This window comes from Branchiostoma belcheri, unplaced genomic scaffold, assembly GCF_001625305.1.
Source record: "Branchiostoma belcheri isolate BF01 breed outbred unplaced genomic scaffold, Haploidv18h27 scaffold22, whole genome shotgun sequence".
NCBI lineage: Eukaryota > Metazoa > Chordata > Leptocardii > Amphioxiformes > Branchiostomatidae > Branchiostoma > Branchiostoma belcheri.
In genome coordinates this window covers 43688-63507 of record NW_017803713.1, presented here as the reverse complement: position 1 = coordinate 63507, position 19820 = coordinate 43688, and the positions used below count along the sequence as shown (strand labels likewise).

Sequence of the window (19820 nt, the reverse complement as noted above, 5' to 3'; positions counted from 1 at the left end):
GTGTAGCAAGGTAACACAAAGACTATTCTAGTAAAGCTGAACCCAAATGTTTGCTACTGCCATGTATCATTATATTATCTACACCACGGTCTGCATTATAATTAGACGCTATATAGCAGGATATCTAGAGACGTAAGCACATGTATATAATGCAAATTTGTATATTGTTATTATTATTATTATCAATATATTATTATTAGCATTATTATCTTCATTAGTATTTTTAGTATTATTGTCATTATCATTAGTCGTATTATTATTAGTATCATTATAAGATGCAAAATGCGTTTCATGTCACCATACTAGATAGTGTTTAAAGGGTTTATGAATGACTAAGGATCGACATAAAATAACTCATGACTTTTCCGGGTTTATTGTTTAGATCCAAACACAGATGAGAGCTGGAAAGAAACAGAGCCCCTAAACAGGCTGAGTGAAGTCTACCTAACAAGAGGAATGCAGTCAAAAGACGGAGGCGACTTCACCAAGGCTGCTGCACTCTGTAACGCGGCACTGGTCAGGTCTACAACAGAGGACAACGAGAATATCAAACAATCAATGCTAGAAATATCGAAATCATTTGTTAAGCATGTGTTAAGATCAGATGAAACAATGGACATGGATGGTGTAGAGAAACACAAGTTGCTCTTGAGAGAAAATCGAGCTTATGCCGAAAAGGAGCTCAAAACGATCGAGGAACAAGTAGATCCTTATTGCCTCGACGAGGAAGACCCAAAGATAAGAGAAGTGGAGAAAGGCAGAGCGGAAGCAGTCAAAGGGTTGTTTCAGACCATTGTTCAAAAGCGGAGAACGTTTATTTCTGGTCTTGTAGAGGAATGTATGGAGGTAATGGGTCCCCCTTCCTGTAAGTACGCTATGATAGGCCTGGGTTCACAAGCCACGGGATTGGTCACCCCATACTCTGATCTGGAATTTGCTATTTTGGTCGAGGAGGAAACAGAAAGTAATCTCACGTATTTCCGCCATCTCACCCATTTTCTGCATCTGAAAGTGATCAGTCTCGGTGAAACTATCCTACCGGCCATGGCGATTAAATCACTGAATGATTTCCACTCGAACGACCCACTGGACAACTGGTACTACGACTCTGTCACACCGCGAGGCTTCGCGTTCGATGGAGCCATGCCGAAGGCGTGTAAAACCCCACTGGGTACGGGAACGAGTGAACTTATCCGTACGCCGGCCAAGATGGCCGAACTTCTGAAGGACGACCTTACGCTACATTTAAAGAAAGGCTACCATCTTGCAAACATATTGGGCAATGTGTGCTTTATCACAGGAGAGCAGGACTTGATCGACCAGTATACAGCTTTGTGGACTCAACACCTGCAAGAACACGATGGATCGATTCCATTATCGATAGCCCAAAATACCCTGACAGCTACAGAGAATGCACCAACTTTCCAAATCAATGCCCCAACTGCCACTTTGCTGAACGTGAAGAAGGAAATATATCGCTTTGCGAGCCTTGCCATGGAATCTTTGGCATTGTATCATGGCATACAGCCGACCACGATCTGGGACACTATTCAGAAGCTTAAGGAAAACTCAGTCATCGACGAAACGAACGCACATCACTTGATGGTCATGGTCAGCATCTCAGCAGAACTGGGACTTAGAACATACATGCATAATCGTGGGCAAGCGGAAAGCATGTCAGCTTTATCGTCAATGTCAAAGGACACCGACATCACGGAGACACTAAAGAGAGTGTTCTATGTCTCAAATACAACACAACTTATGAGATACTACTACACAGCAATTCCATTGAAGCTCTTCATTTCACAACTTGTCAACGACCAGCCACCGGAAGAGCCACCAGTTCTCTTTCTTAATTCTTTGAGACTAAAGGCAGACGTATTCGAGAATTTGTGTGATTACCAGAAATCAAAGATGTACCAAGAACGCGCACTACAAAATGATGGAGCTAAACACGAAGAGAGCGCCATGCAACCTTATATCGCCCATTCACTTAAAAAGCTGGGCGATGTGTCCATGAACCTCGGTGATCACAGGAAGGCCGTCAGCTTTTACGAACAGGAACTACAGATGAGGCTCCTTATCAATGGTGAAAACACCGCACATTCCGACATTGCCCGGTCACTTGCAAACTTGGGTAATGCATGGAGTAACCTTGGTGATTACACAAAGGCCATCAGCTATCACGAACAGTCGTTACAGATGAAGCGTAGAGTCTATGGTGAGAGCACCTCGCACCCCGACATTGCCAAGTCGCTTAATAGTTTGGGTACTGTCTACAGGGACATCGGAGATCACAGAAAAGCCATCAGCTATCATGAACAGTCGCTACAGATGAAGCAACACGCCTATGGTGAGGACATGGAACATCTAGACATTGCCAATTCACTTAACAATTTGGGTGTTGTCTGGAGAGACCTGGGGGACTACAGAAAGGCGATTAGCTACCACCAACAATCGCTACAGATGAGGCGGAGTATCTATGGCGTGAGCACTGCACATCCTGACATCGCCATGTCGCTAAACAACATGGGCATTGCGTGGAGGGACCTTGGTGATTACAGAAAGGCGGTAATATTTTATGCACAGGCAGTGCAGATGAGGGCGCGTGTCTATGGTGAAAACACTGCACATCCTGACATCGCCTCAGCACTTAACAACTTAGGTGCTGCCAAGCAGGAGCTTGGTGATCACAAAAGGGCAATCTTCTATTATAAACAGGCACTGCAGATGAGGCTGGTTGTCTACGGTGAGAGTTCTGAACATCCTGATATTGCATCGTCACTTATGAACCTGGGTAACTGCAGTGGAGAGCTTGGTGACTACAGAAAGGCTGTCAACTATTACGAGCAGTCACTGCAGATGTGGCAGAGTGTCCTTGGAAAGAGCACGGCACATCCCGACATCGCCGGGTTACTTCACAACATGGGCGTCGCCTGGGGGAACCTTGGCGATTACGGAAAGTCCGTCGGTTATCATAAACAGGCACTACAGATGATGCGGAGCTTGTATGGTGAAAGCGCTCTGCATCCAGACATTGCCCAGTCGCTTAGCAGCTTGGGTAGCGCATGGAAGGACCTTGGTGACCACAGAAAAGCCATCAGTTACCATGAACGTTCACTACAGATGTTACTAGGTATCTATGGCATTGTAAATTCCCACATTGCCCATTCACTGAACAACTTGGGCAACGCCTGGGGCGACCTGGGGGACAACGGAAAGGCCGCCTGCTACCTTAAGCTAGCATTACAGATGAAGTTGATTGTACTTGGGGAGAGGACTACCCATCCCGACATCGCTCAGTCACTCAGCAACTTAGGTGCCACGTGTGTTAAGCTGGGAGACTTCAGAATGGCCGTCAACTATTTTGAACAGTCAATGCAGATGGGTCAGCGTATCTATGGCAAGAACACTGCGCATCCTGACATTGCCGACCTACTGACTAACTTGGGAACAGCATGGGGAATGATTGGTGATACAAGAAAGGCCATCAGCTATTATGAGCGATCGCTGCAGATGAACGCGATCATCTATGGTGAAGATGCCACAAGGCCCAGCATTGCCCATGTACTTAACAACTTGGGGAACACCTGGAGGGACCTTGGTGAGTACGAAAAGGCGGCCAGCTGTTTTGAGCAATCTCTACAGATGAGCAAGGTTATCTATGGCAAAAATACTCCGCATCCTGACATTGCTGCTTCAATCAACAACTTAGGTAACGCTTGGCTTGGGCTTGGTAACAACGAAAAAGCCATCAGCTACTATGAACAGGCGTTAGAAATGAGGCGCGTTTTGTACGGGGAAAGTGCAGCCGATGCAGACATCGCCCACTCTCTTAACAACTTGGGTATCGCCTGGAAGAACCTTGGTAATCATGAAAAAGGCCGTCACCTATTACAACCAGTCACTGCAGATGAGGCTTAGTGTCTATGGTAAAACCAACGCACATCCTGACATCGCTGCGTCACTCAACAACTTGGGTACCGTCTGGAGAGACCTCGGTGATTACAGAAAGGCGGCAAGCTTTTACGAACGGGCTCTACAAATGCAACGGGTCATCTATGGCGAAGGGACTGCCCATCTTAGCATGGCTATTTCACTTAATAACTTGAGCAACGTGTGGAGTCGACTTGGTGATCATGTAAAGGCGAACGACTACCATGAACAGTCGATGCAGATGAGGCGGTGTATCTATGGAGAACGCAGTGCACCCCGAACATTGCCACGACGCTAAATGCCTCACTGAATAGTTCGACTTTAGGGACCACTGAAAAACTGTCAAATTGTAAAAAAAAGGTGGATAAAAACACAATGCGTGCTATAGAAATGATGGTGGCTATAGAAATGATGGTGTCATTTTACAGCATATCTTTACTCTTATTCAACTCGCATAGAATGTACATGTATTAAGTAGTACATATCAGCGATTCAAGAATCGAAATTACTGATCTACAGCCTTTGTACAAATCCGTAAAATTTTGTACAAAAGAAACAGTCAAAAGATTAATTTAAAACCTCATTCATTTAGCACTAGATAACGGAAAGATAACGAAAGATTCTAGCTTGTTGTGAGATGTGCGTCTAATGAAGGTTTCAGCACCAAGGACAGGTCCCATTTTCAGAAACGATTGGATGCTATGGTCTCGGGCAGGAGTTTCTTTTAACGAACTTTACTTCGCCTGAAACTTTACTTCGCCTACTACAATCCACAGGTTTTCGGTAAATTCAAAAACAATTTGTACATGTTTAAGCTTAAGGATCATCAATAGGGAGCGAAACTTGGCGGCGTGACAACCACGCAATTCGGACGCATTACCGAGCACTTACTTTAAGCATACTCCGACCCAGAACTTTAAACATGTACCTATAGCGGTGACGTTACAATACGCAGATACAATGTGGTTATGACCGATTCCCACACAACTGAACTAACGTGTTATAATAAGAATGACTCATCTGACAAAGCCTGGTCACACAGGTCAGAATGGCTCCAAACAACAATGACATTGACAATGACATTACACTAAACAAAAGCCTTTCACATGCCTTCCACACCTACATCACTTCAACAAACCGTTTCTAGGCACTTCCAGCTGTTCCTCCTAGCCTTGTTATTTATGTACCAATTTTCTCTTATGAGGTAGTACTGTATATATTTTTTTTTCTGGACCTCTGACCTCCAAATGCATTATTTTTATTATGTATATATATGTACTTAATTAATCAGATTGATACAGGTTAGTTTAGGTTATGATTGTTCTTGTATTTCATATTGTATTGAAATTATGTGGTTTTTGTGTTTTGTCCTTATATGTTGACTCTCTGATATCAGCTTTGCTGCCTTGAGAGTCAGTGTAATGTCCTGTTGCATTTTCAATAAATAAATAAATAAACAACAAGACTCGAAATGACATTTTGAATTGTGCTCGACTTTAAAAGTTACTAGTTCCCTAACGCGAACATCTACGTATACGATCTGGTAAATCCATGACCATGGAGGTAAAAATCAGACAACGCGTTCCCTTTCCCTTTTTGCGACAGTTACTTCCTCTTGTGGCCTCGTAATATGGCTTCGAATGACACTATGTTAAGATGAAAGACCTGGTCTGAACGGTTATAACGGAATAATTAACCTTCAGCAAGCGAGCGCCGATTTATTTAGTCAAGCCAATGCAAAGGTACGTGACACATGTGACACTTTATATGACTCAGGCGCTTCTAGCAGGTTGTAAACAAACCTTTCATATGAAACTATTGGATTCCAGCTTTGTTCATCTCGTGCATGTTTCTGATTGAAAAAATGACGCTCATCAAAAACTTATTTGCGAAAAAAGGCGTACCAATTTAATTGAAAGTACATTTACAATATACATGTATTTGTAGCAGCGATATGAATGCATGGTGGCCAAGGCTCTTAAAAGTTGTTAATCCAAGAAAGGACATTTGCTATTTACATATGCAGTGCCAGTTAAGTATAAAAATATCAAAATCTACTTAATAGTTATTTAGCTGGTTAAATTGGGAGAAAGTTGGAATATTTAGCTGGTTAAATTGGGAGAAAGTTGGAATATTTCAATAATATATAGTATAGAAAGTTGGATAACATACTCATCAGTATGTTATCCTTGTCTGGATAGCATTAGATCGTATAAGAGACCGATCTCATAGATAATTCACTTCCTCTTATCCAAAATTATGATATGATATTATATTATATTGTATTATATGATATAATATTCAAACTTCGCATAACTAGGACTAGATGTGAAAGTTGCCACCCTGTTGATCATGACCAGCAGGGTTTCTTCGCTTCGCTTCAATTCACATTCACTCTTATTCATGAAGTAATGAAGCGTACGGCTGTCGAGACAAAAAGATGCAGGTTAGTACATCTGAACAGCATATAAATATATATATATATATGTAATTTAGTTTCAGATGATTTTAAACTAGATGTGGCACCGGTGGCATCCGGGCAAATGTAAATCTATCAAACAGAAGGTAAACGCTCCGTAGCTTCATCTACTTTTACCAAGGAAACAGGCATAATATGTCCATGAAATTTAAACGACCCACAGGACAAAAATATACATATATAGCAAATATATATACTGTTACCTTGTGTGCTTGAACAATCCTATCCAGTTTGGTTTTCAGTTGAGGGAAGGTTGGTCTGTTTTCTGGCAGAGTCGCCCAGCAGTCTTCCATCAATGCGAAGCTGTGCAGGTATATTTGTAAAGTTAAATTGATGTTTTGTTTGTTACTTTCATGATTCTTAAGCAGGAACTAATGATAAATGTTTAAGAATTTTGAAATGTATTTATCAATACCAGCGCATCTTATTTGAGATTCCTAAATAAACAAACAAACAAACAAACTAGTACATGTATGTGACATGTTATAAAGTAATAAACATAGTCGTTAGGTATGAACGATTTCCTCCATAATTTATGCATTTAGCTCTGTTAGCTCACTCGGTTTTTCAGCACCTCTTGGCAAACAGACCACAAAAACACAGCCGTACAATTTTATTTACCAAGTTGTGTACCGGTTACGTACAGTTATGAATCGGTATAAAAGTCAGGAATGAGGGCAAGAATATGATCTTTGTAGCACTTTATTTTCTGTCATTTTCTGTCATTTTTAAGCAAATCAGAATGAGGAGAAAGCCTGTTGAAAGACACGCCTGTCAGCATTTGGCTGTTTGTTGCCTGCATGACGTTTTGGCCATGACGTCACACAGCCTTGCAGGAGAAAGACGCCACGCCATCCTCGGTGCAGTACATGCCGTCCGGACAGGAGGCGCTGCTGCACTGGTAGGGGGCCATCCTGCTGGTTACGGGATCAGGATCTGCAGGTGGATATCAAACATCGGAAATTTTGCAACCAGTCTTTCATTTAAATATAATAATGAAGTAAATAATCTGTAGGGTTAATGTCCTAAGCCTTACTAAGGAACAGTAACCTACGTATTTGATCATCACAATCATCAATCATCTAATTGAAAGCTTTAAATGTCGGTAACTCAAACATTGAAAACTAAATGCCAGACTTAATGCCATTTAGTCAGCATTGATTAGATATAGCAGATTAGGTATATTAGATTTTAAAATGATATAAATCAGATGCAAAGACAGTTTCAAATGGTGGAAACATTTACTCACGAACGCATTGGAAGTAGAACGTGAAGTCCTGACAAACCCAGCCGTGCGGACATTGGACTTGGGAGCACCAGTCCATGTCTAAAAAGAATAAAGGTAGGAAAAAGTAGGATATCTGTGTTATAGATAAAAAAAAAAGAAATCGATAAAGTTGCATTTGCTCGACGTTAAAATGTGTAAATAAATAGATTCAGAACATCACACCTACCAGATTCGCAGTGGTCTCCCTGGAACCCGGTTGGGCAGCGGCAGCTGTAGGAGTTGATGTCGTCATCACAACTGCCGCCATTTTGGCACGGATTGGAGGCGCACTCGTCGATGTCTGTTTTAACATAATCCAGTATCCGGTTGTCATCAAATTGTGACAGCTATAGATAGGTCTGTTTTGTCCTGTCTATGTTATCAATGTATAATCTCAAGAAAACATCCGGTATGATAGGGAGTGTATTTGGCCGACATTTGTGAGGACATAGTTTTCTTCATGTTAGTACTGCAGGATTTTACAAAATATTGCAAACTTTCGGCGAAGTTCTGTTAAATTTTATCTGCGGGTATCTACGTGAAACGTTAGGGCATGTAGGACTTACAATAAATGAAAAAGTCCACGCATCTTTAACGTTATGGAAAATGTGAAATAGCAAACTGGTAGGACTGTTATATTCAATCTACATTTTGTTAGAAAGTATTTTCTTCAAAGATGAGAGGTAAGGTATGAATGTAAGGAATGAATATAAGATGCTAGTTTCATAGTCCACACAGCGTCTACTGTGCACTAAGAAAGTACGTACCTATCTCACAAGTCTTGCCGTCAAACCCGTCAGGACAGTCGCAAAAGGCGGCGGAGTCGTCAAAGCAGGAGGTGCAGTTTCCGCCGTTCTGACACACGTTTTGTCCGCATGGTTTAAGATCTTAGACAAGCAAAAGATACAATATTGTGCTTTATCTTCCTTACATCTACATTTGTAAGTAACCGAAAATTGAACACATTTACACCAAAATCTGAGGATGGAAAATGATTTACAGAAGAGCGAAAAATGGTTCCTCCTCAATTGCATTTGAATCTAGAGTGTAAATAAAACACACTTTTATTTAAATTTTGTGCTTTCCCGTTTCGTTTTGAAGCACACAATTAGTTTTTTCGTTGCCTTCTATTCTGAGAATGCAGAATGTTTATGTGTAGCAAAAGCGCCTTACCATCCTGACAGACGTAGTTGTGCTGCTGCGTGCACGGTGCTGTCTTGGCCAGATAGTTGTCGGAGCTGTCCAGGAGAACACACAGGTCACACGGTTCGGCAGGTTCGCTGGAAGACCACTGGATCGGGCCTGTCATCAGTATCAATATTTAAGCTGAAACATTTTAACCATATCTAGACTGTTTTTTTCATTGGATTCGTGGGACTCATTCGCCCTCCCCCTCAGAAGTCGTGAACAGTATATCGTATGGCCACCAAATTTTAAAGGATGGTTTACTAGTAATAATAAATCATAACAAGAATTTTCATATCATTATGACGTAAGATGACGTCATTAAGACGTCATTCATGTGATTTTATTGCCTATTATGAAAACGTCTATACATATGATTAATATATAGCCGACATCAAAGTTGGCGCGAGCACTTTTAGCCCCCCCCCCCGTCTAGGCTTAATTCTTTGTGTTGACGTTTTTAAAAACGGCAAAGCACTGATTGATCTATTGACCAAATTATTTAGAAGTTTTGTTTAGTTTCGTTAAAAAATTAGACAAAAAATCGGTTCCTGATCATAATCTTCATTGCCCTCATTAGGTTAAGGTGTAATTATTGTGTAACTTGTATTATATCATACCCGGGCCGCGATAACGTTCGATAACGGGTTCCAGACCGGGCCGTACTTTACGGTACGGTACGGCCCGGTCCGGAACCCGTTATCGAACGCTTCCATGGCTTCCATAAAACGGTTGGAACGCGTTTCGCCCTGCCCGCGTGTACCCCTTTCGAAAATTCGAATACAGAATCCGGACGTTGGAAGTGATGTTGTTGCATTTTAGGGTTTAGTGGCACCAACTTTTGGCTCATCATGCATTGAAAGGCGTGTGTTCTTGGGTGGGTATGACATAAATAAAATACAACACGGTGTATTCCGCATCGCCCTCGGTCCCGGCCCTCCCGCGAGTCGGATCCGACCCGCGGTCGGACCAATATCTCGGGCGATACGGAATACCCCGTGTTGTATTCTATATGTCTGTTTTAATCCGTTAAAAATATCAGTCTTGCATACCTGAGAAAGGAGATCCATTGCTGTTGAAAAAGGCCACTGGTGCCGATTTAGTTGCCAGCCAGTTGGAAGCTGCTGAGGTGGCCGCGATCTTGTCAGCCAGGAAAGGCTGCTGCTGCTCGTCTTTCAGGTCCACCAAGCGGCTGCTCATGGTACTGCAGGCCTGGGTCGCTTCCTGGTGGGTCAGAGAGATGGACGAGAACTGGTAGCATTCTCCGGCAAATGTTGCTGAAATAAAAAAAAAAGGTTTGTCGTCCTTGACTGACATGGAAAGAAGCTGAGGAAGCGGCTGTCATCCAGTGAAGATGGAAACTTGTTGGCGAATAAGCCTGAAGGTACATGAGGGCCTAAGGTCTAAGGCATGGTCGTATTTGATGCAATTTGATGCAAGAACTCGTAAAAAGTAGAGCATTTGTATTTCATCATATTATGAATCGAGAAATGGTAAGTATCTAGTTTTTTCTCAGAGTAGCTACATCAGGACAACACAGAAACTAAATAAAAAACATGTATCAGAAACTTGCGAAGTTAACGATATGATTTAACAAACTAACAACCAATATGTAAACACGCAACTTTATTCTGGTTTTGCAGAGATTAAGATGGCAAATCAAATGATCATGATAGAAGAACTTTATTGCACGACAATTGTACAGGGTACATTGTATGGCAAATACTAGTAGGTAACAATAAGTAGCATAGTAAAATAGATAGGTATAGAATAAAACTTAACAACTTATATATAGAAAAGAAATAATCAAAAGTTAGCTTAGGCTTTACAATCAGGCGGAGTTATCTATGGGTACATGTGACAGCAAATCAGTATTTGATATGATTCGTAGGCATTATCATATTTCATTTAGGTGTATTAAACGGCTAAACATATAAGCTATCATACAAGTTGCAAAAACACCATTTCGTAGTTGAGCATATTTTGAAACAGACCTGTTTCACAGTTCTTTCCGGTGGCATCTTCAGGACAGACACAGCTGTAGCCGTTCACGTGATCCAGGCAGGTTCCTCCTAGCCAGCAAGGATTGCTCGCGCATTCGTCGATATCTGTATTGATGGACAATATTGTACTCTTATTTAACAGGTGTTCTGTCTATTAAAAATATCATGTTTAGTGCAATAAATACGTGCAGAAAATACAGATTTTTTTTCAAATACAAATTTCTTCATCGGAAGACAGTGTATGTGTTTTAGAACATATGGCTTGGCAATATTCAACATGGCAATACAGCTTACAATTTGGCTTCAAGTTGGTATCTATCTGAAATAGAACATGACTACAACAGTTATATGTACTGCACAAGAACATTACGTTATTAGATGACATTCCTAGAAAAGGGAAAAAACATTCTAATCTATTTCTATCCCGTCTGACATCTCTCATGAAGAACGTGAAACCTGCCCCGGCCGTATTCCTGTGAACTTTTAAATATACGAAGGTAGAAACTGCCTTGTAACAAACCAATTTTTTGAGTTTCCATGCAGTCACCAATATCTAATATGATAATACATGTATTCCTCACTTCAGCTATCCAGTGACCTAGTTTAGGGTCGTTAGGGCACCATAACTTAGTCAAGTCCACTATGTTAAATACACAACTCATATTTAGTTTAACTTTCATTAAAAAACTGGTACCTACCCATCTACTGTAGTTACATAAATAGCATTTTTTTAAATATAATCTGTGGTAACTTGTCCCCACTTGTTGTTGATGAACTAGATATATTGTTAAAAAACAAAATATATTGTAGACATGGAAAATTGAAAAATCACTTTCACTATTTGGCTATTGAATACCACAAAAGTATATTGACCCTTTATGTGCGTACTGACATTCAACAATCTAAAACACCCGATTAATGGCCAATCTACGTCGATGAAGGTTAGACAACCAGGTAATACGATACGCCAAAAATCAGTTACTCAAGCAAGTGTATATGATTTTGAAAACGTCAAAAAAACTTTATTTGACGTTTTCAAAATCATATCCACTTGCTAGAGTAACTGATTTTTGGCGTAATAGCCAATCTGTCTGGCTTGTATATCAAATGAATGCTACCTGCACACAGGGTGTACATGTTGTTGTAGTTCGCTCCCTGCAGGTCCCAGCTGTGAGTCTCGTAGTCCACTCCCCAGGCGCTGTCATCACTCTGCCAGCCAGGGAAGTACACAAAGGTGTCATCAAGGGGCTGGCAATACCGAGAGTCATAAGTTCCACACAGATTTGCCGACAGGACCTGGTGGGTAGTATAACAGCTGACAACGGCTGGGTCGTACGCGATGCAGTCTGAGGTCCAGTAGTAGGTACACCTATCCGTACCTGAGTTGTGGCACGGATATCTCAACCCCGTCGCTTCACAAGTGGCCTTGACCTTCGTATTAGACATAGCTCCAACCGCGCGAACTTTGAAAAAGGACCATCCATCGACAGTGGTCAGGTACTCGGGTTGACCTATTAAGCGAAAGATTCATTATTTTCATTTCCTGGACATAATCAAATTAACGATAACGTTCAATATGGCTGCCAGAGATCAACTATGGAATAGAGTAACGATCGTCGTATGCCCATGGCTAGTTTCATCAGGTTGATAATTCACAGAGTAGCTGGGTAAATATCACACCCAAGAGTTAATACTAAGCCAATGTATGCATTCTGCTCCGTGCCCATTCTTCACACTGCAGTAGCGACACCTAGCGGCAGTGCAAAATAGTTTTCTCCTGACCAGGACACCAAATAAAACCAACAAAACAGCCAATCCGATTAAAAACGCCCGAAAAAAAAACTATGAAAAGAACAGGCCTAATGTCTGTTTGGGGAGTACTACAGTTGAATTTCATTCGAAGGTCACAAACCTGATATAACGATTCACGGGTCGCCAAAGATGTCATTACGAAGTCAGTTACTGCATGCATGATACAACATAGGAAACATATAAAGTCAATATTCACCTTGTGACGAGTCCGACCAGACGACCACAGCCGCGATGAAGACCAGAAACTTCCACATGTTCACCATATGCTGAGTTGGATCCAGACTCCGTGATGTGTGTGAGGCTTGTTCTGTGTGCAATAATTTATACTGTGTGCCAAACTAGGCCATGGGAACCACACACCTGGCCGGTAGGGACAGGCGATATAAATAGTTCTAGATAGTTCTGCGGAGGAAATGTTTTCACCCGTACGCGTCTGATTGGTGCGAACTGAAGTAGGAGATAAGACGTCACTATCTACACCGTAACCGCGAAGTAAATATCACCTGGTAATCTACGCAAACTAGCCTCTACCAGGCTTCGGCAGGCGGCTGGAAAGAGCAGAAATCGGCCAAATAGAGAGATAACATGCCGGGGGAGTTTGGTCGGCTGGAGAGAACAGTTTGCCGATACCAACTACGCACAGGCTTCGGGTGTGGCAAACTGTTCTCTCCAGCCGGTCGACCAAACTCCCTTGGCATGTTATCTCTCTATTTGACAGGGACAAAATTCAACACCCCATGTTCACACAGAGGATTCTTCCAACACATACCGAAGAAGAGCGACGATGGCTGACAGAAGTAAGAAAGGGGAAAAGGACAGAAGAGAGGTGGAATAAGGGGAGGGGTTTTCCACGGGAAAACTTTCTTTCTTACATCCGCCCAAACCCGTTATCTATACTGGAGATGTAACGGGACTTGTCAGTCGTCTGTTGCGCGACTTCATAACTCATAGGGATGATCCAATGAGTGCTCAGTGGGGATAGGTTACTATTGGTAAGTCAATCTAGCATAACTACAGTTTACTAAGCACGTCGGGAGAACGTACTGCGCATGCGCAGAACCCTGGATTTTTGCGGTTTTCCTGAGAGTTTTGGTCAACGTTGCATCAGAATTTTGCCTAGGCCTGTTGCAGACAATATTTTTTCCGACATAACATTTGGAAACTACAGACGGAGTGTTAACCTTTTATGTGCGAATACGACCTTATATGAGACGTTCTGCCGAAGTGCTATGTACAATACATTACGGGTTTCGGACAGGTGCAGTACGTTCTGCCCACGTGCTAGTTTACTACAGGTCTCTAGATCCACACAACTTACTGTTATGTATATTAAGTCAGTAGCGAGGTTTGCAGATCCCGTTTAGCAATGTGATCTTTTATTTACTGTTTTGCTTCAGTCTCTACATGACTCTTATAAAATTAAGATTGCTCCGTGTCCTGTTCATTAGAACTAGAACTCGTGTGTAAAATGCGACTTTGGATTGTTTACACAATAATGACAGAGCCAGACAGTAAGAATCCGTTCGTTTGACGTCAAAGCGCATGATCCGTCTGTTATATCACTTAATTAACTTGTTTTCTTTGATTTTGCTTTAACTTGTTTTCTTGAAATGGATTGGTCTAATGGATTGGTCTTGTATGGTGGTTTTTATTTGTATAATATCCAGTGTTGCAAATATGCTATAGTTTTGAGTGATATGAACCAGATCAGTTACATGTAACGACATGTTTATAAACATTTGTCAAAGTAACGTGTGCGAGTCCGCACGTATATTATATTATCATCTCCATCACATGTATGATATGTTATACTGCAATGTCCCAGCAGGGTTACGAGTTTGATCAACATGGCGTCCAGAGCTGAATCTCATTTGAACGAAGAAGAGGAAGAGAATAGGAATGGAAAGCAGGATTCTCCGCGTACCTACAAGTGCGACGAGTGCAGCAAGGAATTTAGTTACCTGAGTTATCTAAAACGACACATGCGGACTCACACAGGCGAGAAAACCTTACCGATGTGAGAAATGTGACAAAGGCTTCAGTCATCTTTTTAATCTAAAGATACACATACGGACTCACACGGGCGAGAAACCGTACGGATGTAAGAAATGTAGCATGCAGTTCAGCAGGGTTGATGAACTGAAAACCCACATAAGAAGTCACACTGGTGAGACACATTCGGACTCACACGGGCGAGAAACCGTACACGTGTGAGGAGTGCAGCCGGCCGTTAATTAAATATAAGTGCACTGTCAGATCTAGAGACACATGCGGACTCACACTGGCGAGAAACCGTACATTTGCGAGGAGTGTGGTAAGCAGTTTAGTACACTGACAGATCTAAAGAGACACATTAGAAGTCACACAGGTGAGAAGCCGTATCAATGTGAAGAATGCGACAGGCAGTTCAGTATACTTGGTCATCTGAAGGCACACATGCGGATTCACACAGGTGAGAAACCGTACAGGTGTGAAAAATGCTACAAAAGCTTTCGATATTCAAATGGTCTGCATGCGCATAGAAAAACTCACGGCAGCACAAGCCTGACAATGCCTGCTTAAACATCACATTATCAGAACTGTTTCAGTAGGAAAATTTGTCGATATTTGATGAACGGAATTGGGTCGTTTTGGTTCTGTGAGTTTTTTGATGTTATAATAGTGTTATTCTTTTACCGATGTAACCACTAGCTGTTTTTTGTCATCAGTGTGCTCTCTACACGACACCACTGAAAAGTAATAATATATATATCAGTGATTTTACATCACTATCCATGTCTCTCCCGTAGCGTACTTTGATTAGAGCTAGAAGTCGTGTGTAAAAAAAAGCGACAGTGAAGTATTTAGACAAGAGTTAAATGGTAAGACACCGTTCATTTAACGTCAAGACGTCATTGCTAGAACTTATAGAACTTACTTTAGTCAACTACATGTAGTTTTTTTAGTTAATAGTTTTAACGCAACTTAGTTGCGTTCATATACTAGTTATAATTGCGTCGCAATGTTGTCCGATTTCGTATTATTCTGTAAGCTACATGTTGTTAGGGATTTGTCAACTTTGTATCTCAGTTTTAACAATAAAGTTGTGTACATGTGCCATTTGTATTGGTCACCATCGCTGTCGTTTTTTCATGTTCCTAAAGGTTGTTGTCTTATTTCCCATTTCCAAATCAGGATACGCGACATTTCTTCTTTTTGTGATTTTTCTTTGTCTTTTTTTACTCATATTGAATGTATTAACTATAGAATAAACAACCGCTTAAACTGATATACCAGGCACTCTGTCCGACAAGGCGTCCGTAACAACACAGCCTTGACGCCGGGTAATCAGGTTTGTCACTTGTCAATTGTTCGTTTAAGTGTCATTGTCTATCCGTCAATATAGTCGACTATGTGTAGTTTTCTTGTTTAACATCTTTAATTATACTAGGTCTTTAGTATTTGCTTACAAAAGTTAGAGGTAGCTTAGAGTTACAGTTAGAGATTTGCCAACTTTTACATTTTCTCATTTTCAACAATAAAGCGCTTTATGTGCCGTATTTATTGTTTAGAATTGCTGTCGTTTTTAATTTTTTCCCGCTCGAACCAATCCAGAAAGTTTCCTTCATAACACTTGGTCTTCCATGGCCCTTCGCAATTCGTTAGTATCATGCAGGTCAGTGTCAAATCGTAGGTTGTCTAAGTAGGGTGTTGCCCTTACATGTACTTCTTTCAACCTTTGCAGTAGGCTCCCAAAGAAATTTCAGAGTGTCAAATGCAGTTACCAGCCTTTGATCTCAGTTTCAACAATAAATCAAAAGACGTAATGTTTTTTTGTCTTAATCGTTATTGTCCAAGTAATTTTGTCTAATGTTGTCTGAATTTCCCATTTGCAAATCGACACATGTAAGAAGTTACTTTCCTTTGTAATCATAATGAAGTAAAACCCACGAGACCGGTTTTATCCACCCACTCAGTCCCTATATAAACGCGTCCCTGACTGCTCTGTTTCTGTCAGTACTGACTCTATCTGTAGCCGTGAGGATCTGTGTCGTCGTGAAAACATCGTGCAGTATTTTGGAGCGTCTGTGCATCTTGGTAAGTGTCGAATTTTCCAGTATTTTCTATGACTACCATGTGGCCTCTATTTGTAGGTTGTATTATAAATCGGTGGGAAAATGACTTTTTTCTTAATTTCGACTTACTATTTATGCCAAACTGACCTATCGAATCATTAGCATGCCAAACCATACATTTGAAGAAGTTAATAGCATGGAAACAGATTCAGGAGAGACTTGTAGGTTTTATAGTGTGGAAAGTTTTCAGGTTTCCTGTGAAAGCTATTGACGTATTTTTGTCGAATATATTGTCTCATTGCAAAACCGAGGGTTCCTTATGGTGCCCATTTGGTGCCTTCTAATGAAAATCAATTCACTATTGTTGAATTTTATATTATTCCTCTAGGTTTGATCAAAATGGCGACAACTGAGCTCTACCTAGAACAAGAGGAGGGAGAGAGTGAAAAGCAGGATTCTCCGCGTACTCACAAGTGTAGCGGGTGCGGCAAGGATTTTCATAGCCGGAGTAAGCTGAAGAGACACTTGCGGACGCACACAGGTGAAACACGCATGCGGGGAGTGCAGCAGTAGGTTCAGTCGGCTGTGTAATCTGAAGGATCACATGCGGACTCACACCGGTGAGAAACCGTACAGATATGAGGAGTGTAGCAGACAGTTCAGTGAGCTGGCTCATCTGAAGAGACACATTCGGACTCACACGGGTGAGAAACCGTACACGTGTCAGGAGTGCGGCCGACCGTTTAATGCACAGTCGGAAAGAAGAGACACATGTGGACTCACACTGGTGAGAAACCGTACAGATGTGAGGAGTGCAACAGGCAGTTTAGCGAGCTGGGCAGTCTGAAAAAACACATGCGGACTCACACTGGTGAGAAACCGTACAAGTGTGAGGAGTGCAGGAGGCAGTTCAGTAGGCTGGACCATCTGAAGAGACACAAGAGAACTCACACTGGTGAGAAACCCTACAGGTGTGAGGAGTGCAGCAGGCAGTTCTGTCGGTTGGATGATCTAAAGAGACACATGCGCACTCACACTGGTAAGAAACAGCAAATATGTAAAAATCAACCCTTGACGGTTGCTTCGTATTAGAACTAGAGGTAGAAAATCTGACTGTGAGGGTTTGAACATTAAGATGGTAATGCATTGATATGTTGCTTAGTATTGTTTGCTTTCTTACTTTTCTGTAACATGTAACCAGTAGTGATTTATCAACCTTTACATCTCAGTTTCGCCGATAAATCGGTTTTATCATTAAACCAAAACACGACATGTGTTGTTGTCTTTGTTTTTCATCTTCAAAGTCATTCTCCAAGTTAGCGATGTTATCTTTCTGGGGGTCTTGACTGAAAACCAGTTCAATTAACAAGGTGCTTTCCTTTGTTTTGTAATCAAGTAAAACCTACCGGACCGGTTTTATCCACCCACCCAGTCCCTATATGCACCCAGTCCCTATACTAAGCAACATATCAATGCATATATATATATATATATATATATATATATATATATATATATATAGAGAGAGAGAGAGAGAGAGAGAGAGAGAGAGAGAAGAAAAGTGATCACGGTCAGCATCATGGACAAAGAGACAGTATTGTACAGATAGAATGTATGAGTGGGAAAGTCAGAAATAGAGTTTGGTAGATGAAGAAGCTCTTTTAATAATAAAATGGGTGTGATTTTCATGCAACGTCCATTCTGCTAGATATGGCTTCATTATAATTTTTCCTGATCCAGCATTAGAATGCGGGACATAAACGTTTTTTTTAATCTTGATAATCAACAGTTTTCATTATGCAAATAAAAACCATAACCTATAATGTAAGGGATAACTATCCAACTTAGTCATCTGTCACTTCATATTAGAGTTATATCAATGTAAAACATTGCTTTCCCTTGTCTTTCTCCTTGATGACCTGTAAATTCTTTAAGGGGGGCTTGAATTATTCGATTCAATGTGCTATTCAAAATTTCTTCCATCATTTATACCCAGTCATTTAAAAGGATAACACTCACTAACGAACCTATTTGTATCAGTAGGCAACTGCGTTCTGTCAACAACTTGCATAGCTATAGAACCTGTTTTGCTGCTAAACAGTCTTTTCTGTTAGACAAACCTAGAACTAACGCACGGAAGAAGTGTTTCATGTACAGGGCTGTTAGTGCGTGGAATAACCTTCCAATTGTTATGCAATCCACACAATCCCTGAGAGTCTTTAAGGAGGGTTTGCACAAATACCTCCATCAGTAGGTCACGAGCACTGTTCAACAGGATTGTCAGTTTTTTAGAATTATGTATATTGTAAATATGTTATTGTTTTAGATATGTTTGTGACTTGACCAGTTCTCCACTATGTTTGTATAATGTATCGTCTGTATGTACATGTATGAATACCAGGAAGACTAGCGGTGGACCCTAGGGTCCACCGCTAATGGTTATTCTAATAAAGTTTCAAAGTTTCAAAGTCATCTAACTAGAATATCCGAATGGACAAGTGGAAAGTGCAACCCTTTTTGAAACATTTGTGTGTATAGCACAGGGCCTGTGTAAACAGTACGGCAATCCCATCATAGTACATAGTGGTACCGGTGTGTTCAACTAGCGAGCATTGAGCAAACAGAGTGGTATGTATTTTGGGTCAGGCTGCACGTGTTTGGACTTGTGACCCTTGGAAAGTGACGTGAACGGCCACACCTGAACCCTTCTATTTCTGCAGTCAGGCAGGCTGTCAGGAGTTATTGTTGACCTTAGTTAATTGCGTTGCACCGTTGCACCGTGCACATGTTTTCAAAACTAACATAGTTTCGGGCTTCCTGCTGGAAAAATGACTTTTCTATGAAATCGCGGTCATTGACGGACCCAGTTCCTTTTGCTCTCTTATATGGTGTGGGTGTTGTCCTAGTATGCTTGTATACCCTCTGAATCTTGGTGAGGATTAGCAAAAGATATCAAATAGCAATACTTCTCATGCCGTCATGCTACGGCCGACAACAGAAGGTTTTCAAGCATTACGTGATATGAAGACGTTGACTTAGAGTCAAAGCCAGTTTAATGCAAAAACACATTAGACACAATAAAA

General features: G+C 41.2%; 2 protein-coding genes across 2 annotated transcripts in view; one reads left to right on the top strand and one right to left on the bottom strand.

Annotated features, from left to right (window-relative positions):
- Positions 1-4450, top strand: part of LOC109470079 — a 7282-nt gene extending 2832 nt beyond the window's left edge. Inside the window, 2 exon segments of the mRNA XM_019768857.1 lie at positions 383-3873; positions 3875-4450. Coding sequence (XP_019624416.1) covers positions 383-3873; positions 3875-4234 — 3851 coding nt within the window. The 3' untranslated portion in view covers positions 4235-4450.
- Positions 4451-7101: 2651 nt separating this feature from the next.
- On the bottom strand, positions 7102-13030 carry LOC109470330 (fibropellin-1-like). Its single transcript, XM_019769247.1, has 9 exons — positions 12879-13030; positions 11989-12381; positions 10862-10975; positions 9920-10144; positions 8856-8984; positions 8450-8569; positions 7870-7983; positions 7665-7742; positions 7102-7351 (listed from the first exon to the last, which is right to left on the bottom strand). Exons 1-9 carry the CDS (start codon positions 12943-12945, stop codon positions 7236-7238), a joined length of 1356 nt encoding a protein of 451 aa, XP_019624806.1. The 5' UTR covers positions 12946-13030; the 3' UTR covers positions 7102-7235.
- Between the last annotated feature and the right edge of the window lie 6790 nt (positions 13031-19820).